This window comes from Salvia hispanica, chromosome 5 (assembly GCF_023119035.1).
Source record: "Salvia hispanica cultivar TCC Black 2014 chromosome 5, UniMelb_Shisp_WGS_1.0, whole genome shotgun sequence".
Lineage (NCBI taxonomy): Eukaryota > Viridiplantae > Streptophyta > Magnoliopsida > Lamiales > Lamiaceae > Salvia > Salvia hispanica.
Window position 1 is genome coordinate 41265255 of NC_062969.1, and position 26191 is coordinate 41291445.

Below are 26191 nucleotides of genomic sequence, written 5' to 3' on the forward strand. Positions count from 1 at the left end.
CAACACATAATATCAACATATTATATTGAAGTTCAACAATACTATGTGTTGACATTTTAATGTCATCGTGTTAACATTTTTAATACAATACATTGAGGAGTTAACAAGTTAGCAACTTAAAATAGTTAGCAATTGATCACACCCCATATTAGTGAAATGTGGGTATATAAGTATATATACTTCCTTTGTCAATAATAAATATTCTCATTGGTGGTTGACACATATTTTAATGCAAAATTAATTAAGTAATGTAGAGAAATTGATTTAGTGTGTAAAACAAAATAAAGAAATAAAAGTAGGTAGTATTTGTATATATAAAGGAATAATATGCTACCTACCTTATGTCAGCTTCTTAGGTAAGCATCACTCTTATTTGACGCACGTTTAGTGCTGTGCGTTTCAAACAAAATAATTAGGTGTACGTTGAAGCATACGCTAACGGCTAATCTGTGAAGGAGATGAAGTGCTATTACTATTGAGTTGGAGGCTTGATGTTGGGCCTAAAATATGAAAGTGTAAATGTTATTGGGCTTCTATTTATCAAGAAGGTTTAAAGCCCATAGGTGTAGCATATTTTTATCTGCAAACACACTTGTGCGGTTGCGCCATAATTCTTAGTCCAGACTCTAGATTAAAAATAAATAACTGATCTTTCAATAATTATTTTTTATAAATAAGACCAAAGTTTGATATCCAATATTGTTAATAGCATAATGTACTTTAATTTTCTAACACTCTTCTACATTTTATATTGATGCTTTTAACTTGAACTTTTCTCACGTTCATATATATAGAAAGAGTAATATTTTGCATCTTTTTTTTTTAAATAATAATTTTAAATATTTTAGTTATTATATACTCCCTCCGTCCCAGATTAAGAGTCACTTTTTGCCATAAAAGTCCGTTCCAATTTAAAAGTCACTTTTAGAATTTTCCATATTTGGTCATACAACTTTACCCCATTCTTCATCAAAATTACATAAAAATGCCCTTATCTACATTAAAATAAATCAAAACAAAAATCAAAAGTCAAAAGGGACCCACCTTCAACCAACTTCACCATCTCACTTCATTTATTACACACTCTACCATCTCACTTAATTTATTACACACTCCACAATATCACTTCAATTATTAAGCATTTCAACTCTTTCTTAAAACCCGAACCATAACAATAAGTGACTCCAAATCTGGGACGGAGGGAGTACTACAAATCTGGGACGGAGGGAGTATCAACTTCAAACCTCTCTTGCAATGAGGACTACAAATCCTAGTGTGAACATCTGAATCAGAATCAAAAGCAGAAGCAGAAGAAACAAACGTGATGGCCAGCCCCCATCTTTGGAGATAAGTGTCCGCAGAATCTGGCATATCATACTTAATAACTATATCCATTCCTCTTCCTACCAAATCAGTAGCTACAAATGATGAGCTTGAATGGAATTTTTTATGAAAATAGCAATATTCCATGAGTTAAAAACTGCTAGTGTTTTAATTTATTATATTTATATTTCTACATCCATACAGCTTACAATGGAAACAGGTCACTCAACAAGGAGTATTAGTATGGACCAAAACCTGCTCCAAATCATCTCAACAGATGTTCAGTTTACAAATTGTCAAGAAAGAAGCAGTTACAACTCTATATTACATCATCCGTGTACAGACACTAGCTAATCAAAATCTTATGATGATTCACAACATTAGGTAATTGTCTGTTCTTGCTTTTAAGCTGAATTTCACTTCCCAGACTCTTCAAGCTCTGTCTCCGGCATAGGTGGCAATGAGAACATGCTCACGGTGGAACTTCCACCTCTGATTTCCTTCATGGTCCGCAAAGCTGATATGGTGAGCTTCAAGTACATGTTCTCCATAGACTTGATTTCTGCAAGTTCTTCAGGAACTCTGAGTTTTCCAGCCTCTTCATCAACCGCTGACTGGTCACTGCACCCTTCTGGCAGATCGGTATCTTCTGTAGGGGCCAATTTCTCGTGCCGCTGAAAGATGCGAATGATCATTGTCTCACACTCCTTCACTAGCTTATTTATCACGTCTGTCCTAAAGAATGGCTCATGTAGAACCTTTTGTATGAAAGGCAATCGAATCAGATCACCACTCTTCTTATCATACTTCTTCAAAATCTTCAGCAGGCCTGTTCCAAGCAATGAAATGGTCAAGGCTTGCAAAAATATGTATTGGGATTAATTGCCAACAAACAAGGACAATAACAGAAACACTCCAAAATTCAACTGTTGTCCATGCTTCTGATAGCATACAAATAGCAGTCCTTCACTCCTACTTTTTTTTTTTTTTGCTACAATCCTGCCCTTTCAGCCCTGCTTCCAACTTCAAAATACAATCACCGTTTTAAATCTTGTTCTCTATCTAATCAGCTGTCATTTGATGATTTTTGTAGTGTTGCAGGAAGGAGGCAGGTCAATTGTTGATGCATGGCATGAAAATGGGCCTTTTCTAGCTGCCTACAACTTCATTAGGGAATAAAAACTGCTTTGGACGTGTATTAATTTAATTGTGATAATCAGCATTACAAAAAAGTAAATCAACATCATAAATTCAACCAGTCAACATAATCCATTTCTATGTTCTTGACAAAGCATCTGCTGCTGGGTAGACCAAGTAACCCAGGTGCGTGATCCACCCAGGAGCTCGGAAGGAGCTACCAACTGAAATTATGAAATCATACAATTTATTATGTTTAACTATTTACAACCACCCTTTCAGCTAGGATCCATCAAGTTAAAGAAATAGTAATGACAAGTCAATCAGTAACAAAATAATATATCTAGGTATGCGAGAAAAATAATAGGAAACAAGTGAAGACGAACAAAATGGAACTTGATCACAAGGCGTTTTTGTGATGATCCAATGATCCATATACCATAAGAAGGTTTTAATAGTAAGAGGCCAAAAGCAAAAAACCTGTGTAGTTAAGAGCACTGTAGTTTTCCAACAAAATCATCTCTCCGTGGAAATCTACAAGTTTGCGTCCTACTTTCATAAGCTCTTGTTTTGAATCCTTAGCCTCAGCAACCTCATCTTCCAGCAACTGCGTACAAACAAATTATCAAAATGGAATAAGATGGTATATTGGTATAGGAAGGAGAGAAACTCAACCCATAAATGCAAGTTTGGAAGTCAAACTAATATACATATCCAAGATATAATCCCACGACGCTAGATATCTGCTCTCGAGTCCTGAAAATGGAACCAAGTGGTGTACTATGCTTTTATCAAAAGCAACTAGCTAATCATCTCAGACTCCATATAACTCAATTTAGGGAGTAATTCTCAGTCCAATTATATCACTAAATCCAAGTAGGGTTGAAAATGAAAAATTCCCCTTCCTCTTTCACTTTCATACCCTAAAACCAAAATCACAGCAAATAGATATCGAAATCAATAGAAGAAACACCTTCAACGTAATAATGTACTCCTCCTCTTTATCCATGAAGAAGCAATTGAACTTTTTGATCTCCCCTTCCAAAAGCATCAGAAAATCCGTCATCTCCTTCGTCACCTCTCTCCCCTCTTCATCAACCCGATCGTCTCCCAGTCCCAGCCTGGGCCTCTTATTAGAGCGCTCCGCATCTTCCTTTGGGTTTTCCGGAGGAGAGATCGAGCCGAGCTGCTTCTTCAAATCCTTGTACGATATAAACTTATCCTGCCAATCCGGAAAAATCTCGTCCAGCAGCTTCCTCAGAATCTTCCAGAACTTCATCTCGCCGGAAAAGGAGGAGGAGGGGGTGGTGGTGGCGGATATATATACATAGGCGGAATCGGCTAAAAGGAGAGGGAATATTCGGTAGTTTTGTATGAAGCAGGGAATATGCGCATAATCTGACGGAATATATATTTTTTTATCTCTGCTAAATATTCCCTTGCATTTAAGCCCCTATATTCCTTTTTAATTTCTCGATTACCCCGAGTTTTCGTTACTATTATTTTGATTTCGAACTGAAATCAGCTTTGGACGTTATTTATTATTACTCCATTACTGTAGAATTTAATTATTCGATGCTCACAAACCATCATTTCAACCATTTAATATTGGATGTATTTTTAATGGATAATTGACAACAAGAATAGATTAATCCTAGCTACATCCAATGAACCCATTGGTAGATAGAATATTAAAACAAGTTAAAGATGAAATTCATGGAATAAGTGGTCCAGCACATATATACAGTATAACCCAATCTTTTATGCTTGTTAATATTGGGTGGAATTTTTTAAAAATTTTAACCTTTAATACATCTTTGAACATATTCCAAAAGCATAATCCTGTTTTCGTTTATTGGTCGCCGAATTGAATTAATATTTGGAGTCCTCATACAATTTATGTGTCATATTTTCATGTAACATTAATTATTTTATATTATATCCTTCCATAAAAAAACATTTACCAACACGAGTCAAATAATCAATTAAAAAACTACTCCATATAGAGGAAACATTTATCTCTTGTATCCAACTGCACATAAAGAATTCTCCCTTGCTGTGGCCAAGAAAAGGATATCTTTTCCATGAATTTTCGTAAACTTGATTCAATCTATTTGTATATTATAAAATGATCATAGCTAAAAAGAAACAAACTTACAAACCATGAAGTTTGTCCTATGTTGCAAGAAAGTCTGTTTATTAATTGGTGATGATGAATGATTAAATTTTGATTCCTTCTATGATAATCACTTCCAAGAAAGGGATATGAATCTTTGTGTGCATGCGTTTGATCAAGATTTGCATACAAGTTTAACTATTCAAAGCAAAAGAGATTTCTTTCTTCATGTAAAGGTCGATAGATAGATTCTTATGCATATGCACACGTATATATATGTGTGTACATTTGTAAACTTACTATTGGCCCAACAGTTATTTCTCTCTAAACATTCTGCGGTACGTAAGACCTCTTCAACATCCTCATCTCTATAGCTAAGATAATTTGAATTTAATTGGTGTTTTATATGCATGAATATGGTGTTTTCTACCTTACTACAGCATATGAAATTAACTACTATGAAAACATAAATGCTTCATCTTTGTAACTTGGTCGAATCCAAAATTATAGCTAGTGATTTAAAAAATGTTACTGATTGCAGCACGTAAATTAAGCATGGTGCCCCATTTACTTCATGGAACGATCTACGCAACAATATTCGAAGCCGATAAATTGCAAGGCCGATTCAGCATTGATAATCTATTTGGAAAGGTGCAGTTTTTATTCCGGCTTGATCAAAAGAAATGTGCATATATATATATATATAATTAATGTTGTGCTATTGTTGTGATCTGAAGAGTGGCAATCCTCATAAAAGAACAAAGAGGTTTCTAGGACAAATCAAGAGATTTGTTTTCTGTCGGCCGGAGGTGAGTAAGTTTATTGTTTTATTACAAGAAAATGGATAAAGATTTGATTTTGTTCCGTGTGACGAACAGGTTGTTGGCGCGAAGCTGTACGCCACTATCGACTTGGAGAGGGCGAGGGTGGCGAGGACTAGAATGCTCGACGAGCATTCTAATCCTCGATGGTTGGACAGTTTTCGCATCTATTGTGCGCACACTGTCACAAACATCATCTTCACGGTGAAAGAAGACAATCCTGTGGGAGCAACATTGGTGGGTAGAGCATATTTGGGTGTGGAGGAGCTGCTGAGTGGGCAAATGGTGGATAGATGGATCGAGATCTTGGATGAAGACAAGATTCCCATCCATAAAGATTCAAGAATCCATGTGAAAATGCAGTACTTTCCTCTTTCCAAAGATGTCAATTGGTCTAATGGGATCAAGAATCCAAGTTTTGGAGGGGTACCCTACACTTTCTTCGGGCAGAGACGGGGATGCAGGGTTTCCTTGTACCCCGATGCTCACGTGCCTGAAGATAGCATCACGGATTTCCTCCGCTCGGCCGGGTACTACCGGCCTCAGAGGTGCTGGGAGGACATATTCGACGCGATTGAGGGTGCTCGCCACATGATATACATCACGGGGTGGTCAGTCTATACGAACATCACGTTGATCAGGGATCCGAGGAGGCCTAGGGCGGGTGGGGATGTAACCCTCGGAGAGCTGCTGAAGCGCAAGGCGGAGCAAGGAGTTCGTGTTCTGCTGCTGGTGTGGGATGACAGGACCTCTGTGCCTGATTTCAAGAAGGATGGCCTTATGGCCACTCATGATCAAGAAACCAAACAGTTTTTCGAGGGCACGAGCGTGCACTGCGTGTTGTGCCCTAGAAATCCTGATGGTGGTAGGAGCATTGTCCAGGGGTTCGAGGTCTCGACAATGTTCACCCACCATCAAAAGACCGTTGTCGTAGACGCTGAATCCGATCAAAACCATAAGAGGAGGGTGGTTAGTTTTGTAGGTGGAATTGATCTTTGTGATGGACGTTATGACACGAGAGACCACTCCCTTTTTAGGACATTGAACACAGTTCACCAAGATGACTTCCACCAACCAAACTTCCCGGGCGCCTCTGTCAAGAAAGGCGGCCCGAGGGAGCCATGGCACGACATCCACTGTCGCATGGAAGGTCCCGTGGCTTGGGACGTGCTCTACAATTTCGAGCAGAGGTGGAAGAAACAGGTTGGAAACCAGCTCATATACTCAATCAACGAGCTAGACAAGTTCCTCATTCGCCCGATGGAGGTCACATCCCCAGAAGATCCTGAAACTTGGAATGTGCAGCTGTTTAGGTCGATTGATGGTGGAGCTGCGGCCGACTTTCCCAAGTTACCTGAGCAACAGGCAGAAGTTGGACTTCTGAATGGGAAGGACAACGTGATAGAGAAGAGCATCCAAGATGCATATATCTTGGCTATTCGTAGAGCAAGACGATTCATATACATTGAGAACCAATACTTTATTGGTAGCTCATTTGATTGGAAGAAAAGCCCAGAGATCACAATTGAGGACATAAACGCATTGCATCTCATTCCAAAAGAACTATCCCTCAAGATAGTGAGCAAGATTCAAGCAGGAGAGAGATTCACCGTATACATTGTGATCCCAATGTGGCCGGAAGGCATACCCGAGAGCGCCTCGGTTCAGGCCATACTCGACTGGCAGAGAAGGACGATGGAGATGATGTATACAGACATTTACAACGTTTTATCGGCAAAAGGAATCCACAATGTGGATGCGAGGGAATACTTGACTTTCTTCTGCCTTGGCAACAGGGAAGTCAAGATCCCGGGAGAGTACACTCCCCTAGAGCATCCTGAGCCCGACACCGACTACATCAAGGCCCAACAAGCTAGGAGATTTATGATTTATGTTCATTCAAAGATGATGATAGGTATTCTTAATTCCATCTGTTATCAAACTTCATTCTACTTCTTGAATAATTTGTTGTCTATCATTCAACAGTTGATGATGAATACATAATTGTGGGATCAGCCAACATCAACCAAAGATCGATGGACGGGGGTCGAGACAGTGAGATAGCAATGGGAGCATTCCAACCTCATCACCTGGCCACAGATGTATCTCCTGCCAGGGGCGAGATATTCGGCTTGAGAATGGCCTTATGGTGCGAGCACCTTCTGCGCGAAGACGACACTTTTCTTGATCCCGGGAGCCTAGAATGTGTTCGGAATGTCAATGCAATTGCCGATCAGAATTGGAGATTTTATTCAAGTGAGACGTTTGGGGAAGATATTCCCGGCCATCTTCTCAGCTACCCTATTCGAATTTCGAGTGGTGGTGAGATCACTGCAATTCCAAGCTTTGAATTCTTTCCTGATACAAAAGCTTCAGTCCTTGGAAGTGTATCAACATATCTTCCTCCCATTCTAACTACATGACCAAGATATCTGGCCACATTCTTTCAAAATTGTACAAAGTTATTAAAATCCTAGGTGCCTACTCTATTTTATATTGTATCTATACCATGTGTGTACCTATTCAATATAAAATAGTCATGAATATGTGTAACAGTAGTATATAAATATGTTCTCGATGCATCAAGTGTGTGTGTGTGAGAGATGATGTGAATATAGAAGAGTTCAAATTGCAAAGCATAGAGACAATGAGAGATGTACTATTTTATCTAAAAAACCGAACACCACCTATTAGTATTTGCTAATTGCTACATTAATAAGGTGAATTCTTGCAACCAAATGCAAATTTAAGAGTGAAATTAGGTATGAATAGGGACTTCATGATGATATACTAACCAGCAAAAACAAAACCTTTTAAAAAAGGGCACTCAAACAAATTTGACGGACTCAAAAGTTGAGAACTAGATAATGAGTAACTTTTAAATTTTTGTTCGTTTTATTTTGGAAAACAACCATGTAGAAAAAAGTAATTTACATATTATCAACCCTTTATTTATTTATAGATTAAAAAATACAATATATGGTTGGTGGAATTGTAGCAGTTAAAACTAAAAAATACACACAAACACCTGCTCAATTAAAAAAAAAAGACTTTAGTTGATTTGAACTTTCTAAAGATATGCTACTCCGTTTAAGTTGATTAATTCTTGCAAGGATAATCAGGTACAGCTAGCTAGAGTAATATCCTCTCCTAATTCCCAACTAACACCAATTTTGTTCAGTAGTTGAGGTCATCTATTTTAAATTGTACTCCTATTTCAAAGGGATGAAGGCGCCTTGATAACAAATTGAAATGAACAAAAAAATCCAACCTTTTCTCAATAGATCAAAAACCATTAATTTACAAACATCATAATACATATTTGATAGCTTTATCATTACAAAACTTGGAACTGATCCTACCATTTACACAACACAAGCTTCACCCCTATATCATCTAGGGCCGGAGAGGCGAACAGCGGACAGATAGGCGTCGCTGTTGCAGTCCGAGGAGGTGCCCCCCTCGCTAATGGACTTAAAGAAGCTCGAGTAAAGCCGTGACCCTAGCTGCGAGGCTGTTGGAGGAGGAGGGACGGGGCTGAGGCCTTCGAGCATCTGCACGACTTTAGTCATAGGGGGGCGAAGATGCATATCATCTTGTATGCACCATAGAGCAACTTTAATGGCTATAGCAGCCCTCTCATCTTCTTCATGGATCTTCAACTTGTCATCCATGATCTCCTTCAACCTCCCTTCCTCCATCATCTTGAACGCGTACGAAGGGAAGTGCAACTTCTCCGAGCTCTGTGAAGTGTCATAGTTTTTCCGGCCACCAATGAGCTCGAGCAACACCATACCATAGCTATAAACATCACTCTTTTCTGATATAGCATAGCTAGTGATCCATTCTGGTGCAAGGTAGCCTCTAGTGCCCCTCATTGTCGTAAACACATGGCTTTGTTCACGCGTCATGAGCTTCGCCAGCCCAAAATCGGAGACCTTAGCCATGAAGTGATCATCAAGAAGCACATTCTCAGGCTTGATGTCACAATGAATGATCTTAACATCACAATCCTCGTGGAGATAAGCCAGGCCCTTGGCTGTCCCCACAGCAATATTGTATCGCGTGTTCCAATCGAGCATGAACTCGCCTTTGTCTTTTTTGAACAGCCATTTGTCTAAGGAGCCATTAGCCATGTACTCGTAGGCTAGGAGGCGGTGGCTCCCATCCACGCAGAAGCCCCTGAGGCGGACGAGGTGGAGGTGGTGGATGCTGCCTATGATGCTCACTTCAGCACGAAACTCCTTCTTGCCTTGGCCAATGCCTTCGAGTTGCTTGACAGCGACCCGTGTCCCGTCAGAGAGAGTGCCGTCATAGACTGATCCAAACCCTCCTTGTCCGAGCTTGACTGAGAAGTCCCTTGTTGCTGTCTGGAGGTCTTTGTAGCTGAACCGGATAGGCATCCCGGATAGGCCTTCCAAGAAGTTGTCCTCCTCTGAGCTCTCCCTAGGCGTCTCAGGTGCTTTCTTGTTTTTACGGTAGAAATGGAATGCAGCAAACACCATTGCTACTATCACAACCACAGTCACAATCACAATGACTATCACTATTGGGGAAGGCTTACTACTGCCTCCACCTCCATCTCTCCTTCCATTGCTCGAGATTTTGATGTACGAAGTGTAGCCACCTCCATTACTAGATCCCTCCATGCTTCCTATCTCATTAAATAGGAAGCAATTCCCAGAACTGTTCTGGAAAAACAAGGCGCCACACGAGCAATTGCCAAGACACGAAGCCTTGCAACTGTCTAAGGTTGCTGTCTTAGAGAATGGCTGAACAAATGGCAATGCAAAGTAGCTCAGATCATCACCACCACTAACAAGTTCTACCGACCCTGTTGAGTTATCACAGCGAGGAGAGGCGATGGATTTGCACGAGGCGATGGACGAGGGACACTGGCATGTGTTACCAGTATTGCAAACTGCATATGGATCACAGGCTGCAGGTCTACTACACTGATCTTGTGGTATTCTTGTTGAAGAGGGACTAGACGAGCCGGCTTGGAGCATGGAGAATGTGATAGAGCCATCACTGCCTACCACAGCGATCCATGTTGCATTTTCACTAGTGCTCTCCGAGAAGATGAATTGCCAAAGCAACACTCTACTTGAATCATAGAACTTCCAAGAATTGGCACTTAGAACAGCTGAGGTGACTGCACCGTGCCCTTTATTGATGGTTATCCGGCTATCTCTTCCCATAGACCAATACAGCTGTGGAGGATTGAAATCCGCGGACAGAGACATGTCCCCAGCCTGGATCTTAAGCGAGTAAGTCAAGTTGCTCGTAGCACGATCGCTGATAAGCCTCATTCCTTGAGAGAATTCCTGATTGGAAAGAAGGGTGTTAGTGGGATGGCTAAAACTCTGCCAAACAAAGGTGTTGTCATCACTCCCAACCAACACAAGATTTCCATTATCCAACAACTGCAATGAGGAAACTCCTTTGTCTGCAGTATCAGAAGACCAGATCGTTGATCCACCACTTTGTAAGAAGGCATTGCCAGAAATATCAAACTCAAAGCTGTCTGAATTCTTAACTGGGGAATCTCTGTTGGCAGCCCAGACTATAGTTGAGCTGCTCTTGTGGATGACAACAAGAAGAAATTGAGTAACATCTGAAGCAGTGGTGGTTAAACCAAAGGCGAAATTCGAGTTGTTTGACAGCAGAAACAATCCATCATTGTCTATGTAATACATTTGAGACCCTTTGAATCCTGGATCTAATTTCCCTATACGTTGCACACTCCCTCTGCAGATTTGCAGCAGCAGCAGCAATAGTGATATAATAGGAATGCAAGAAAACCCCCAATTTCCCATCATCACATACAGATTTGCTTCAGCAACAACCACAATATTAGCCTCACCCAGAAAATTCACTCTCTCGCCTGATTTCCCTTTTTTAATTCTGAAACTGCAAAACCAGGAGAAAAACTAAACATGTGAACCGTAAAAATCCAATCTTTCAACTGAATTCTGACTCCTTTCCTTTCAAGAATTTGAATAAACAGAGCATATTAAACTATCCAATTCAAGGTCTTGACAAGAAAAAAATGGAAATGATAGAGACAATGACAGCACAATTTTGGACGTTCTGACAATGTCAAAACTCAGGTAACCAATGGGCTGAGACAGAAAGCTTGGCAAAATAAATGATCCAATTGGAACACCAATGGAAAAGGAAGTTTACAGCACAAATTCATCAATTGGGACTGCAATTTGCTGAAAAATAAAGACTTTGAATTTAAGAGAAAAATACATTAAATGAAAGTAGGTAGTGAGCAGTAAACAATAACATGCAGATGCAGACATACCATTCACAGAATTGCAGCCACCAAAAAATGGAGTCTTTTATGCATAAGGCTGACAGAGAAGAGAAAATAAAAAGAAAAAGAAGTGGGATTTGAAGAGATGGGCTTTTTCCCTGAATTAAAGGCAGAAACAAACAAACAGAATTGGATGTATCTGTTTCTGCTTATGTCAAAATCTTGGAGAGTTCTGAGGTGGGCAAAATACAGGGTGTGCTATATAAATAGGGAGTGGTAGTATGAGGTGATGACCCTTTTTTATTTTTTTAAGAAATAACAAGATTATATTTTGATAGTTAATCCATGAGTATATCAATAAAATGCTTATGTATGTGTTGCATATTGTTTGCGTATGTGTGTGAGATATATAGTGAGATTTTTTGAATAAACAAATACTAATTCAACATCAACCCAGCTAAAAGTGTTTTCCTGGACTCGTGCTTGGTGTAAAGAGTTTCACACATATTTGTGAATATTCTCTCTCAGTTGAATTTGATTTTACATAAATCTGTTTTAGATGTGTACTACTAGCATAAAATCTCATATATTGTACCCATTTTTGCGTTATTACATATATGTATAATAATATAGGTATAGAGGAGATGGAAGTATAAATTATTTCGAAATTTAATACTACTCCTAATAAGCTGTCCGTATGTGATTATGCCATGTAGCACGTAAAGTTTATTTTATTAATAGTAGATGGATGGGAATTAATTGGGAAATAAATGAGGGATGGGATAATTAAATAAGGTTTGACGACTTTGATGCAAAGATGAAATAAAAAATAGCCTAAGGTCTAAAGCATACCAACTCCATATCTTCCTCATTTAAATTCTAACTATCCTGGGCTATTTTTCTATTTTATGTATTAAATACTTTTTTTTACATTATACATGAGATGTTTACTAGTAGTTTAAATTTTATTTTATATCACCACGCACAGGCACTAGAAGTAGTAGTATTAGTATTAGTATTAGTATTAGTATTAGATAACCTATGCGTTTGAAGAAGTAAGCAGACAATTTTCCTTGAACATAATTAATGTTATCGTTAATTATTAATTTAGTAGTAGTACGGTTTATGAGAAGTAAGAATATGCAATTAATATTAATTAGGTGATGGAGATGAATACCATGTTCTTAGGTTGACCATATGCATCAGTAATTCACTCAGATTTTTTATTCTTTTAATATCAGATGTCTGAAATTTATTTCATATAATAATTATTAACTTCATCTATTTTTTAAAAATAACAAGTTTTGAAATGGTACATATTTCAATTTGAAAATTAATAAAATAAAGAGAGAGAGAAAATGTAACATCCTGGATTTTAGAACCCTAATTTTTGAGCCCTAGAATTTATTGTTGATGACGTGGCATCGAGAATGCAGTTATTTCACGAGGTGATATGGTCGAATTAAGTTTAGGATTTGTGTGAAAGTTTGAAAAGTCAAACTATTTGACTTAATGATGTGGCATGTGATTTATTTATTTGTGTGATTTATGTGGTAATTTAATTGTTTATGGGTGAGTGAGAATATTAGAAAAATTGCCATAAATACTTATCACCCTAATTCTTGTAATTTTCGAACCCTAGACCCCTTGGAGAGAGAATTTCTATTTTTTTTTTTCGGAATTTATTTAATCCTTGGGATATTTACCCAAATTAAATTCCAAGAGCCAATTATTTCCTTGTTTAGAGATGTAAAAATCGAGCCCCTTGTTTTTCTAGTGATTTTCGAAAATCACTTAATTATGGGAAGGAAAGAATTATTTTATTTTAGTTAATCCCTTGTTTGACTCCTTCCATACCTAGAATTTAATTATTCTACCAAATCTTTCCATACTTCAAGAGATCTTGCCTTACTTTGTTTTAGCCAATATTCAAAAATCCATGCCTTATTTAAAAGGCATAGAAATCGGCCCCTACCTTGTTCATGGAGGATTTTCCTTATTTTTATTTTGCTCCATGATATTTTATTCTATATGGAAAAATACCAAAAACAAAACCATGAATAATCCCCTAGCCATATTTTCGAAAATTAGGAAATATTGCCATCTTCTACTTTTGTTAATTCTTCTTCCCTACTCCACAATATTATTTTATTCTATTTATTTATAAGGCAAAAGATATTACCAAATATTCTATTCTTATTACCTAAAGATCTCATTGGACTCTATAAATAAGAACCAAAACCCCCAACCCTAGCCCCCATATTTTCGAAAACTTCACCCCCATTCACTCTCTCAATTTTCTTCCACTTTACTCCACCAATCCTTCATCTTTTGAGAAGAAATCAAAGTTTAATCCAAGGATATTGAAGAACCAAGTCTCTACTTTGTTTCTACCGATTTATTTTCTCCAAAAAGGTATTTTTGCTTAAGAGTTATGTTGTTCTTCTTCTACCCTTCTTTTCTTTTTCTTCCAACCGATTTAATCGGTGTTCTTGAACCTTCATGCATATTAATTGAGTGAAAAAGGGATAAGAAGGGATATGGAAACACATGTGTGTGTGTGTGTGTGTGCCGAGAGTGTCTGAGGTGTGTGTGTCGTGTGTGTGTGTTATGCGTGTGAGAGTGTGTTGAAGTGTGTGTTGTGTAGTGTGTGCTTGATGGCTAAATACTTTTGTATGACATATGATGATCGATCTAGGGTTGAGATGCTAAGAAATATATATATGCTAAGCGTGACTTGAAATTTATAAATTAGGAAGATTAAGGCGAATCGATGGGAAAGAGGGAAGTAACGAGACATGCATAAGTTAAGAGTTATAATTGAACCTAATTTGTGAATATGTGCCTATGTGAATTTAAAGGTGAAACCTCGGTTGCGAAAATGGACATGTTGAACTCTAAGTGTAGTTGTGTCTCCATACATAGCTATGCTTTTTCTCTTGGTCGTTTTCCGCTAAGTTCTAATACTCTGATATTGATTTGGTTGATTGGCACTCTTCTTCGTTTTGAGGCCTTATACTTTTCTCGTGACGTTATCTTGAAACCTATGCCATTCTCTTAAGTTTTGATCGTCATTTATAAAACTCCCTTTTGTTTACTTATTTAAGTTTCTAGGTTAAGTTGTTGCATTAAATACTCTGATATTCCTTCATTTCTTTGGTCAGTATTCTTTGAATGAAACTCTAGCCTATGTTTACTTCTTTTGAGTCGGTTTTTGGGTAGCAGCCGCCGCATTTATTGTATCCTAGGAGGGCGGGCTGTTACAGAAAAATTGTAGGGTAAGTAGTGATAGTGGATAATGGTGTTTACAACATTAGTAGTAATGTTAGTGAATTTTGCGATCTATAAATGTTAAATTTATAATTTGAATGACATAAATTGTAATTAAAATGACGTGTAAAGATAATATGTTTGTTCAAAAATTTTATAAATTAAAATTATTGTGTAATTTTAAGGAAGAATCAAAATAGAAATATTTGATGTTTTTATGGAGGAGAAAGTAAGAGTAGTAGTCTGAGATTGATTCTGCTTCTCACTCCTTAAGGGGATTTCCATCCCATTAATTCTTCCATATCGACTCACCTTCTAATTAAAATTTTATTTTTGTCGAGTTATATTTATTTATTTTGAAACTTACTACAGCGGCAAATCCTTTAAACCAAGATTTCATTGAGACATACACAGATTTAATCACTAATTAAAATACCATCTTAAAAAAAAAGATCTACGCACGATATATAAACCCTTTTTCTGTCACAATACTGAACTAAAATTAATTTTGATGAAAATGGTGATATTCTCGGTATTGGGATCAGCAAAAAACAAGGAATATTAAATGTCAAAAAAATACGTGATTAACAAATAGGATTAATTAGTAGGTGATCAGCACGATTATACCTTGTAGGAATCAAGTGTTTAATTAATTAAGCAATTTGTATTCTCGTATCTTGGGACTAACGTAGTTACGTAGATAATGTCTTCGTGGCTCTGCAAAATGACTTGAAAAATTCTGCTGGATGTCATATTTATTTAATTTATTAATTGTATGCAAAATATATATCCTGGCAAATTTGTGGTTATCATTCTCATTTCTCCGTCGCTAATCACTAGAACCATGAAATGCATCAATATTGATCTCGTTAATTAATCGTTTTACTTATAATAATACTTTTATTTGATTCATAAAAAATGTAATCATGAGAATATGGCTCAAAAGCATTTTATGTGTAACAGCCTGGTATTTCTAAGGTATAATAAATACGGCGACTGTTAACTAGGCGAACTTAAGGCGATAAGAATGAAGACTAGGGTTTCATTTAAAGAGATTTGACCAAGTGTTTAATGAATTATTTCCTAAGGGATGAGTGAAAATTAAATAGGAGCATTATTTATTTATTGGAGTTTTTGACCCCCTATTTATTGGAGAAGAAATTCTATTTTCTTGGATTTAATTATTACTTGGGATAATTATCCAAATTAAATCCAAAGTTCAAATATTCCTATTTATTCCATGAAGAATTCGAAACCCCTATTATTTTATGGAGATTTTCGAAATCTCCTGTATTGTGGGAGAAGAGATTATTTTATTATATTAGTTGATTCCTTATTTATTCTCTTCCATAAATAAATTCAAATATCCTAGCATATCTTGCCAAATCTAAGAAGATCTTACCATATCCTAATTAAATTAGGATTTTAATTAATTCCTTGTGGAGGGAAGTGAAATTCACGCCACTTTCCACTATTCTTGGGGAGTTTATTGTTTTTATTCTGCTCCGTGATATTTTATTCTACTCCGTGAAATATTCAAATTTAAGCATAGGCTAATTAAATAGCCAAAAATCCGAAACCCCCTTATTTCTCCTAGCAAATCACGCCAACTATAACCACCATATCTCCTCAAATCTTTTATTTATTTAATTATGTGATTATATCTTACACTCTATAAATACATGAGAAATCCTAAACCCTAGCATCACAAAAAAAAACCGTCCCCACTCTCCCAAAAATCTCGATCTCTCTCCCACTCTCTCTCTCAAAATTTTCTTCTACTTTCTCCATTATTTCTTCATCTTTTGGAGAAGAATTGAAGCTGAAATTCAAGAATTTGTTGAAGAATCAAGATCCTACTTGTTTCCTACCGATTGTTCTATTAAAAAGGTATTTTTATTTTGATCTTCTCTTCTTCCATCGATCAATCGGTGTTCTTGAGTCCACATGCATTTAGAATGAGTGAAGGGGAAATTAATCGATGAATTTGGGATGCATGTGTATGTGTGTGTGACCGTGTGTGTGGGTGTGCACGCCTCGGTAAGCGTGCACATGCGTTGTGTGTGTGCGTGTGTGGTGTGTGGAAAATACTCATGCGTGTCACGATGTGATGATAAATCTGGAGTTGTTGTGTGAATAAAAAACGATATGATAATCGTACTTTGATTTTGAATGGGAATATTGAAAATAATCGATGGGAAAAAGGGAAACGTGAGAACATGCATGATTTTGATTCATGATTGAGACTTATTTGAAATACATGAACTAAAGGCGATAGCTCACGTTCTCGGCGTGATAACAAGAAGAAGTACGTACTTGAAATCGAAGGAAATCGAGGTGGGCTTTATTCTTAAACTCTCACTTATGTTGCAAATATATGAAAGTGGAGCGATAAGGGTGGATTAAACTGTTATGCCATGCCTATGATTATTGTGGATATTGTGTGTGTCTGATGCCTAAATTGCGAGTGCGCTCCATTAGGCTATAGGGCTATATAAACGAATTCGGGTCTGAGTAGGGCCGCAAACCCTACCAGGCTAGTGTACACGGGAGATCGGGAGCCGTCCTTGCTAGTCAGCCGGTCTCGTGGGCAAAAGTGTGGCCCCACTTCGTCGCACCATATGAATTGTTGATTGATGAGAAAATGGGAGGTATTGTTTGACTGACCAGTCTATGAAATATTTTGTGATACTCGATGATATTCTCTTAAATAAATGCAAAACTCGAGTTCACTATGGTAAGGGTGGCATAACTATAAAATGTTTTGGCATGAGTTCACTGAGTATATTCAAAATACTCAGCCCTGCATGTGTTTTCCCTATGTGCAGGTTGAGCGGCGTCGGGCGGTCGGTGATGTTGAGACAGTTGAATCGAGTAAGGTGGATAATTGGAACTTTGAGTGTAGTTGTGTCTTCATACATAGCTTCACTTTCTCTTGGATTGCTTCCGCTGAATTCTTTTGAAACTTATTATCTTTTGGGTTGTTGCGAACATATTTCTTCGAATTACAATATCATGAAACATGGCGTTTTGTTGGATTCACAATAAATCTCTGACTTTTGAGCATAGCCTATGTCCTCTATTAAATATTGACTTTCTTCATTTAGCCATTGACTTATTGCTTGATAGTTCATTAAATACTTGGTCAAATCTCAATAAATGAAACCCTAGTCTACGTTCTTATTGCCCTTAAGTTCGCCTAAGTAGCAGTCGTCGTATTTATTGTAACAACCCGACATTTCTAAGGTATAATAAATACGGCGACTGTTCACTAGGCGAACTTAAGGCGACAAGAATGAAGACTAGGGTTTCATTTAAAGAGATTTGACCAAGTGTTTAATGAAGTATCAAGATAATAAGTCAACGGCTTTAAATACGAAAAACAAGATTTAACAGCTAACATAGGCTAAGCTCAAAAGTCAAGAGTTTATTGTAACTCCAACAAAACGCAATATCTCACAATATTCTAATTCAGAGAAATAAGTTTGAATCAACCAAAGATAAATAAGTTTCAGAATATTCAGCGGAAGCAATCCAAGAGAAAGCGGAGCCATGTATGAGGACACGACTACACTCAAAATCCCAACCATCCATATTATTCGATTCAACTGTCTCAACACCACCGACCGCCCATCGCCGCTCAACCTGCACATAGGGAGAACACATGCAGGGCTGAGTATTTTAAGCATACTCAGTGGACTCATGCCAAAACGTTTTATAGTTATGCCACCATTACCATAGTGAACTAGAGGTTTAGCATTTAATTGAAAAGATAGCATCGAGTATCACAAAATATTTCATGGACTAGCCAGTCAAATAATACCTCTCATTTTCTCATCAATCAACAATTCATATGGTGCGACGAAGTGTGGCCACACTTTCGCCCACGAGATCGGCCGACTAGCAAGGACGGCTCCCGATCTCCCGTGTACACTAGCCTGATAGGGTTTGCAGCCCTACTCAGACCCGAATTCGTTTATATAGCCCTTTAGCCTAATGGAGCGCACTCGCAAACTAGGCATCAGACACACAATATCCAAAAATAATCATAGGCATGACATAACAGTTTAATCCACCCTTATTGCTCCACTTTCATAAATTTGCAACATAAGAGAGAGTTTAAGAATAAAGCCCACCTCGATTTCCTTCGATTTCAAATACGTACTTCTTCTTGTTATCGCACCGGGAATGCGGGCTATCACCTTTAGTTCATGTATTTCAAATAAGTCTCAATCATGGATCAAAATCATGCATGTTCTCACGTTTCCCTTTTTCCCATCGATTATTTTCAATATTCCATTCAAAATCAAAGTACGATTATCATATCGTTTTTATTCACACAACAACTCTAGATTTATCATAAAATCGTGCCACGCATGAGTGTTTCCCACACCCAACACACACACACACACAACACACATACACGCCTACCGAGGCGTGCACACACACACACACACGGTCACACACACATACACATGCATTCCAAAATCACCGATTAATTTCCCCCTTCACTCGATCTAAATGCATGTGGACTCAAGAACACCGATTGATCGGTAGAAGAAGAGAAGATCAAAATAAAAATACATTTTCAATAGAACAATCGGTAGGAAACAAGTAGGATCTTGATTCTTCAACAAATTCTTGAATTTCAGCTTCGATTCTTCTCCAAAAGATGAAGAATTAATGGAGAAAGTAGAAGAACAAAATTGGAGAGATTGTGGGGAAAGAGAGAGTGACGTGAAGTAGGGGGGGGGGCGATTTTTCTGTAGTGCTAGGGTTTAGGATTTCTCTCCTATTTATAGAGGTTAAGATATAATATCTTTAATTAAATAAATTAAAGATTTGGAAGAGATATGGAAGAGAAGTGGCGTTAATTTGGTTGAGAAAATAGGGGATTTCGAATTTCTAGGCTATTTAATTAGCCTATGATTAAATTTGAATATTTCACGGAGTAGAATAAAATATCACAGAGCAAGAAAATAATAAATATTCTCCCTAATTAAATATAAAAGTGGCGTGTAGTTTAGCTTCTTCAAAAGGGATTTAATAAAAATCCTATTTAAATTAGGATATGGTAAGATCTTCTTAGATTTGACAAGATATGCTAGGATACTTGAATTTATTTATGGAAGAGAATAAATAAGAGATCAAATAATAGAATAAAATAATCCATTCTCCCATAATAAGAGATTTTCGAAAATCTCCAAGAAATAATAGGGGTTTCGAATTCTTCATGGAATAGATAGGAATATCCGGACTTTGGATTTAATTTGGATAATTATCCCAAACAATAATTAAATCCAAGAAAAATAGGATTTTTTCCAATAAATAGGAGGGGTCGAAAATTCCACATAATTAAATGATACTCCTATTTAATTCTTACTCATCCTTTAGGAAAATAATTTACCACAATTATTATTTCTCCCACATTAAAATATCCACATATTCGAATTTCGCCTCCACTTCGCATTTTCCACCGACCTTGACCATTCCACGGCCACGTCATGTTTTCCACAATATTGACTATTCAATAGCCACGTCACATATCCAACAAGTTTGACTATTCAACTCAAACTCAACTCGATATCGCAATTAGGTCACAAAGAATATTGCAATAAATCATTCATCATTTAATTCCACGTAATCATAGCATTAAAAGCATTTAATGCAAAAAATTTCACGTCTCAAAAAATTAGGGTTCGAAAAAGTGGGGCGTTACATTATAAATATCAAATAGTACTATACAAAAATAATATCATTGCTGTTGGAAATACTATATAGCATCGAGCGCATTCTTTTGTTTCTAGAAATAGAGAAGTTCAACACCAACCTTTGAAATTGAGTTGATCATGCAAGAAATACAAAATCTAATCAAATAAATAATACAGTATCTAATTAGTTCAACTAGCCAATTTTTAATTATTAAAAATTTTAACTTGGGTATCGAATAAATAGACCCAAAATAATTAAAAATCAACAGCTTGAGCAGAGTGACAACTGCCAAGAAAACATAATACTCCTAGTAAGTCAAAAAAGTTACTACATCAATGGCCAAAATTCAAACACGCGTTTAAAAAACGTAGAACTGTATATAAACGTCGTATGTTTGCGTATCTTATTACGTTGCATGTATTTTCCTTTCAATTTCAAAACTAAAATTTTTACTAATGATTATACATGATGTGACGAAATATGAAAATTCCATTTTCCAGTAACTGACTTAATTTCATTAATTGGTCCATTTTAGATTTTAAACAAAAGCGTTTTGAGAAGGGATAAGGGGCAATGTCCAAGTTAGGTTAGGCATTGAAAAACTGCAGCAAGAAAGCACTATAAATTTAGAATTAAAAGTCATTTCCCCCAAAAAAAATATAATTAGTTATAGAGAAAAGCTACGTTTGCCTCTTTTTCAGCAATAAAATAAACATTAGCTTGTAAACTTTGTCTTGAAAATAAAAACCTTCAACACTAAAAAAGCTACTCCATGAATTAGTATTGGATAGGGAGATTGCTTAGTGGGGTTAATAGAAATTATTTATTTGGTGTGAGATAAGAATCCAACTGTACTATGATAAGCATCTATTTGGTCAAGGATATAGTGGGGTTAAGACGTTAAACGCAATAGGAATTGAAATATTGCTTTTCTTATCATACTCGAGAATTAAGCATATTTTCGAATGATGTGTGTATGAAATAAATCTAAATTGGTTCTCTAATTAATTATGTGATGTGATGTAGACAATGAAAGAATTATTTGTGACTAACTGTGACCATGTTACGAATTTCGACCATCTCCAACCGTACTCCATAAATAAATTTTGATGTAGAAACTTTCTCAACCATATACCAAACTCAAATCTATTTTTGGTATTTTTTGTAAAACAACACCAAATATGGTATTACTGCAAAAATTTTGTGAGACAAAAATCCAAAAATTGTGTAAATTTTGAATTTGGTGTAAAAAGTAGGAGTAAAACTACTTTTTAGAGTGACGTATACTTAAAAATGAGTTTGAATTTGGTGTCGGAGATGGTCTTTACTAGTAGTATTGGTATATTTGTTTTCTTCCAGTCTATTTGGGCCAAAATTGAATTCAAAACCAAATTAGCTCATGAACCTGGGCTAGTATACCTTATCTTTAACAAGCTTCGAGCCCAGATATAAGTACTATAAAAAAGAATTAAAATATACTCCTAGTAGGAGCACAAACTAAATGTAAATAAAAAAAAAACTAAATGTAAATAAATAAAAAAAACTAAATGTAAATCATTTACGAATAAATAGGACAGATAGTAATGTTTTAAGATCAAATTGGCACAAATATCCAACGAAGAACTTCGAATTTTACAACTCCGTTAAGCAAGTCGTCACATTGAGTGCTACATTCCAATTCTCTTTGATTTGCATTCGATAATCTTTTGGCAAAATGCAGTCAAAGGGAGACACCATCAAGTCATCTAAAAAGGATAATCAGAGGCTCTCAAGCCTAAGACATACTCCATATAAACCTCAGCAAAGACAAAAATATATATACACCAAAAAACAGTACCATGACCTCCTCCTACGTCGTAACTGAATAGTATTACTCATATATACAGTATATTTTCTGAAAAGATATGTATTAATGTCATCAAACAAGTTTACAACGATGGAGAGATAAATAAGTGGATTATTGGACAGGAGAATCTCCCACAAACACTAATCATCTCTCTTTCCTCAAACCACATAAAATGCACTGGAATATTATATAGAATTGTAATCTATTACTATATTTAGAAAGGAGCATAGGAGTACCCGGCCGGTGGCACTCCGGATCCGTTTACTGGCGGCACTCCATAATACGAAGGTGTGCCAATCTTGGCGAAACTGGTCTGGCCTTGCATCCCTTCTCTGGAATATTGTTGCCATACCATTTGCTCCTGAGCAAGCAGACCTTGCTTCTTCTCCATATCAGCCATCTGCACATAGGCAGGGGGTTGGATGCTCAACGATGCAGCAAAAGGGTCTTGTCCGAATGTCTGGACTGTTCCATCAGGCGCAGGGAGTGCTAACACCGGTGTTTTACTTGCACCAGCACTGGGCAATGCTACACTGCTGGCACTGCCTCCACTCATCTTGCTAGTGCTTGTATGATGCTGAACCACTCCTTGATCATACATGCCATCCAAGAGTAATGAATCTAATCCACCACCCATTGCAGCCTTTTGATTGGACAAGTGACTAGCAGATTCGACCAGAGCCAACTCCCAATCGGCCTTCCCAGCCTCAGCAGCTGGATTCTGCCAAGCAGAACTCACCTCCGCCTCTCCATTGGATGGGAACGCCTCCCACGAGCCATTCCCGTTGTTTGCAGCAAACAATGCCAATGCTAGCTGGTTACCTTGATAGTCTGCAGTTACTTCCCTCAAATCCACCAAATCCTGAACTGCAGGCTTAGCTGGCTCAGGCTCAACCGGTGGAGGGGGAGTTATGTTCCCAGGAGGCGGCAGTGCTTTAACCTCATTCATATCCTGCACTTGCTCCTCCTGCGGAGTTGGGTGACTCTCGACTTTCCTCTCAGGGCTCTTCATTGCCTTTGTCCTATCTCTCACAAACTCGTCCAAAGTCTCAAGTAATTTGTCAGTTATCTTTTGCACTTGTGGATACTCAGAGGAGCGTGCCACGCCAGTATCCTTGCACCAGTTATAGAATGCAACCAGTTCGTCAATCTGCTTTGCAGAGCTAGCGTATGCATCAAAGGCCTTTATACAATCTTGATGTTCCATATCAAAGAACTTATCAAGAAGCACTGCCAAGACCTCACACACATCAGCATAAAGCTTGAAACTCTCCTTCACTATGGCGTAAAGAGCCACCAAAATCATCCGCTCGTTCTTTGCCAATCCTGTGGGACGACATGCCAAAAACCGATCCAACAGCCTCTGCATATGCCCCATCTTCCCGAAAATCTTCTCCAGTGCCATCTCCCTCAATGGAGTAGCATCTTTTGCTGACTCTCCCACATCACCTGATGACCTTGATCTGCGCATTCCATTGTTTGGCTCATTGAAATCATGATCATGATCATAATCGCGCCCCCTGCTGCTCGATTCACGATAGTTATATCTCGTGATCTCACCTTCCTTTCCACTCTGCTTTCGATCATAAGCCATCAACTCAAGCTTCTGATCCAAGTAGAGAGCATATGTCCTGACAAAAGCCGAATGATCCCATGAATTGGAGTGGGCCTCATCGCGAAAATCGGACAAATTCAACAACCTAGTCCCCCTCCTAGTAGCATACATCATCTCCTGCTGGAAAGAAACATCCCCCTCATTGAGCAAACGGTGAATGAGCATCAAACATTTCAGGGCAACAATCCAATCGCGCGTTTTCCCCAATCTTTTAGACACTAGCACAACACAAGCACTAACATATCCGTGAGAATAGGTCGTCAAATGCAGTATTTCCCTAATATACTTCTCCGATGCGGGATCATTGTCATGGCCGGTGGCCTTCACCACAGCAACCTCCAGCTCCGGCGCCAAATTGCTAGCGACTTTAGCGATTCCGATGCTCGTCTGATCCTTCACCGCCCCGATCGCCTTGCGCAGGGTGCTTGGAGCCATGGATTCGATTCGATCAACTACACAATCACTCTCAATTTTTACATCAATCTATCTAACTTATAGTAGTAGTAATGAATTGCAACTGCAAACACAGTGACGAAATAATGAGTTTACCTCAAAAATCAAGCAATTAGATCCGGGCCGGGGAGAAGCAATGCTATACGCTGTGAATGCGATGCACCGACAGATCTACCAAAAACTAATGGGAAGTTGGAATTTGATTTGACGGCAAAATTCTCTCTCTAGATACGGAAACTAAGTATGGAAACAACGAGGATATTTGGCAGATTCTGAGCCGTCCGATAAGATCTATGTTTGTTTTTCGTTATATCCACAGTTCTCTGTCTCTTCTTGTTTGGACAAATCAATAAACCAACTTTTTTTAATAGTCGACTCTGACAAATTGCTTTACGAACAAATTGTCTTACTCCTTCCGTTTCATAAAAGACGTCATATTTGTGGGACAGCACGAGATTTTAGAAGATTTTATTTTGTGTGTTAAATGGAGAGAGAAAATATAATTTTTATATTCATTTAAGAGAAAACTTTTTCCAAAAAAAAAAATATGACATCTTTTGTGGAACAAACTGAAAAGGAAAGTGTGACATCTTTTGTGGGACGGAGGGAGTACAATACTAGTAGTATGTTTTACGATCTTTAAGAGCATCAGCAGCGCGGCGAGACCGCGTTGCAAAATGCATCTCGTCCCCCAGAGACGGGACGTTTCGTCGCGAGTCGCGCGCAGAAGGGGCTGGGCACGAGCTGTCTCGCCACGCGCCAGTGCGCGCTGGCGCTCGCTAGGCGTGACGCCCACTCGCTGGTTATGACGTCATATTTTTTTTAAAATCCTATTTTTTGAAATTAAAAAAAAATTAATTTTTTTTTTCAAACCGTCATATGACCGGACGGTTGAATTTTTTTTTTTTTAAATTTTTCTTTTATTATTCTATAAATACTCCTTTCCTCTTCCATTCTCCATTCTACACGCAAACACTACACTCATCAATTCTTCTCTCAAATATCTTCTCTCTTTTCTCTCCAATTTTTGAAAAAATGTCCGGCTCCGGCGGGTTCAACTTGAACTCATTTGGCGATGGCGGGCATGTACAACGTTTTGGGTACTACGGATACCGGTTTGTCGCCGGGCACCCAAGGCTCGACGACTCCGACGGCGTACCAAACGCCACATTTTGATGTGGATGCATACTCTCGCCCCCCCCCTCCCAGAGGTACGGGCAATCTCCGGGATTATCCCAAATTCCGGAGAATTTTTCGGATGAACGCACTTTGGGATACCGGCCGATAGATGGAGGCTCTACCAGGATCGGCGTCAATGCCGAGGTGGCCGAGGAGGAAGAGGAGGAAGAGGGCGACGACGAGGTTCTGGTGGACGTCGGCCGTCATCCATACAGCCAAAAGGAGACGTTGGCTCTGTACAACGCTTGGATCACCGTCTCGTACGATCCTGTCATCGGCAATCAACAAACCCGCTTGTGTTTCTGGGAAAAAGTCACCTAACTTTACAATGCACGAAGGCCGAAGAAGATCTTTCGCCGCAACGTGAAGATGCTCCGCGGTCATTGGACCGATGCGACAAAGATGTCAAAAATGTTTGCGCGATATACAGGGCAGAAGAGGCGAATTACCAAAG

At 38.0% G+C, this 26191-nt stretch overlaps 4 protein-coding genes across 4 annotated transcripts; 1 reads left to right on the forward strand and 3 right to left on the reverse strand.

The window, feature by feature from the left end:
* Positions 1–1487: 1487 nt before the first annotated feature.
* LOC125188333 (SPX domain-containing protein 1-like) lies at positions 1488–3843 on the reverse strand. Its single transcript, XM_048085110.1, has 3 exons — positions 3434–3843; positions 2941–3067; positions 1488–2152 (listed from the first exon to the last, which is right to left on the reverse strand). Exons 1-3 carry the CDS (start codon positions 3737–3739, stop codon positions 1740–1742), a joined length of 846 nt encoding a protein of 281 aa, XP_047941067.1. The 5' UTR covers positions 3740–3843; the 3' UTR covers positions 1488–1739.
* A 1044-nt stretch (positions 3844–4887) lies between these two features.
* LOC125188332 (phospholipase D alpha 1-like) lies at positions 4888–8113 on the forward strand. The gene is made up of 5 exons (XM_048085109.1): positions 4888–4914; positions 5118–5227; positions 5314–5385; positions 5455–7312; positions 7384–8113. Exons 2-5 carry the CDS (start codon positions 5132–5134, stop codon positions 7818–7820), a joined length of 2463 nt encoding a protein of 820 aa, XP_047941066.1. The 5' UTR covers positions 4888–4914; positions 5118–5131; the 3' UTR covers positions 7821–8113.
* A 537-nt stretch (positions 8114–8650) lies between these two features.
* On the reverse strand, positions 8651–11870 carry LOC125187267 (G-type lectin S-receptor-like serine/threonine-protein kinase SD2-5). Its single transcript, XM_048083822.1, has 2 exons — positions 11711–11870; positions 8651–11310 (listed from the first exon to the last, which is right to left on the reverse strand). Exon 2 carries the CDS (start codon positions 11217–11219, stop codon positions 8790–8792), a length of 2430 nt encoding a protein of 809 aa, XP_047939779.1. The 5' UTR covers positions 11220–11310; positions 11711–11870; the 3' UTR covers positions 8651–8789.
* Positions 11871–22461: 10591 nt separating this feature from the next.
* LOC125190296 (putative clathrin assembly protein At2g25430) lies at positions 22462–24814 on the reverse strand. The gene is made up of 2 exons (XM_048087563.1): positions 24655–24814; positions 22462–24557 (listed from the first exon to the last, which is right to left on the reverse strand). Exon 2 carries the CDS (start codon positions 24538–24540, stop codon positions 22705–22707), a length of 1836 nt encoding a protein of 611 aa, XP_047943520.1. The 5' UTR covers positions 24541–24557; positions 24655–24814; the 3' UTR covers positions 22462–22704.
* Positions 24815–26191: the final 1377 nt, after the last annotated feature.

Coding starts and splice junctions, on each gene's coding strand:
- LOC125188333 (XM_048085110.1), bottom strand. CDS start 3,739: ATGAAGTTCTGGAAGATTCTGAGGAAGCTGCTGGACGAGATTTTTCCG. Junction 3,068..3,433: donor AGTACATTATTACGTTGAAG/GTGTTTCTTCTA, acceptor GTTTGTACGCAG/TTGCTGGAAGATGAGGTTGC. Junction 2,153..2,940: donor CAGTGCTCTTAACTACACAG/GTTTTTTGCTTT, acceptor TGCTTGGAACAG/GCCTGCTGAAGATTTTGAAG.
- LOC125188332 (XM_048085109.1), top strand. CDS start 5,132: ATGGTGCCCCATTTACTTCATGGAACGATCTACGCAACAATATTCGAA. Junction 5,386..5,454: donor TTGTTTTCTGTCGGCCGGAG/GTGAGTAAGTTT, acceptor TGTGACGAACAG/GTTGTTGGCGCGAAGCTGTA. Junction 7,313..7,383: donor TCATTCAAAGATGATGATAG/GTATTCTTAATT, acceptor ATCATTCAACAG/TTGATGATGAATACATAATT.
- LOC125187267 (XM_048083822.1), bottom strand. CDS start 11,219: ATGATGGGAAATTGGGGGTTTTCTTGCATTCCTATTATATCACTATTG.
- LOC125190296 (XM_048087563.1), bottom strand. CDS start 24,540: ATGGCTCCAAGCACCCTGCGCAAGGCGATCGGGGCGGTGAAGGATCAG.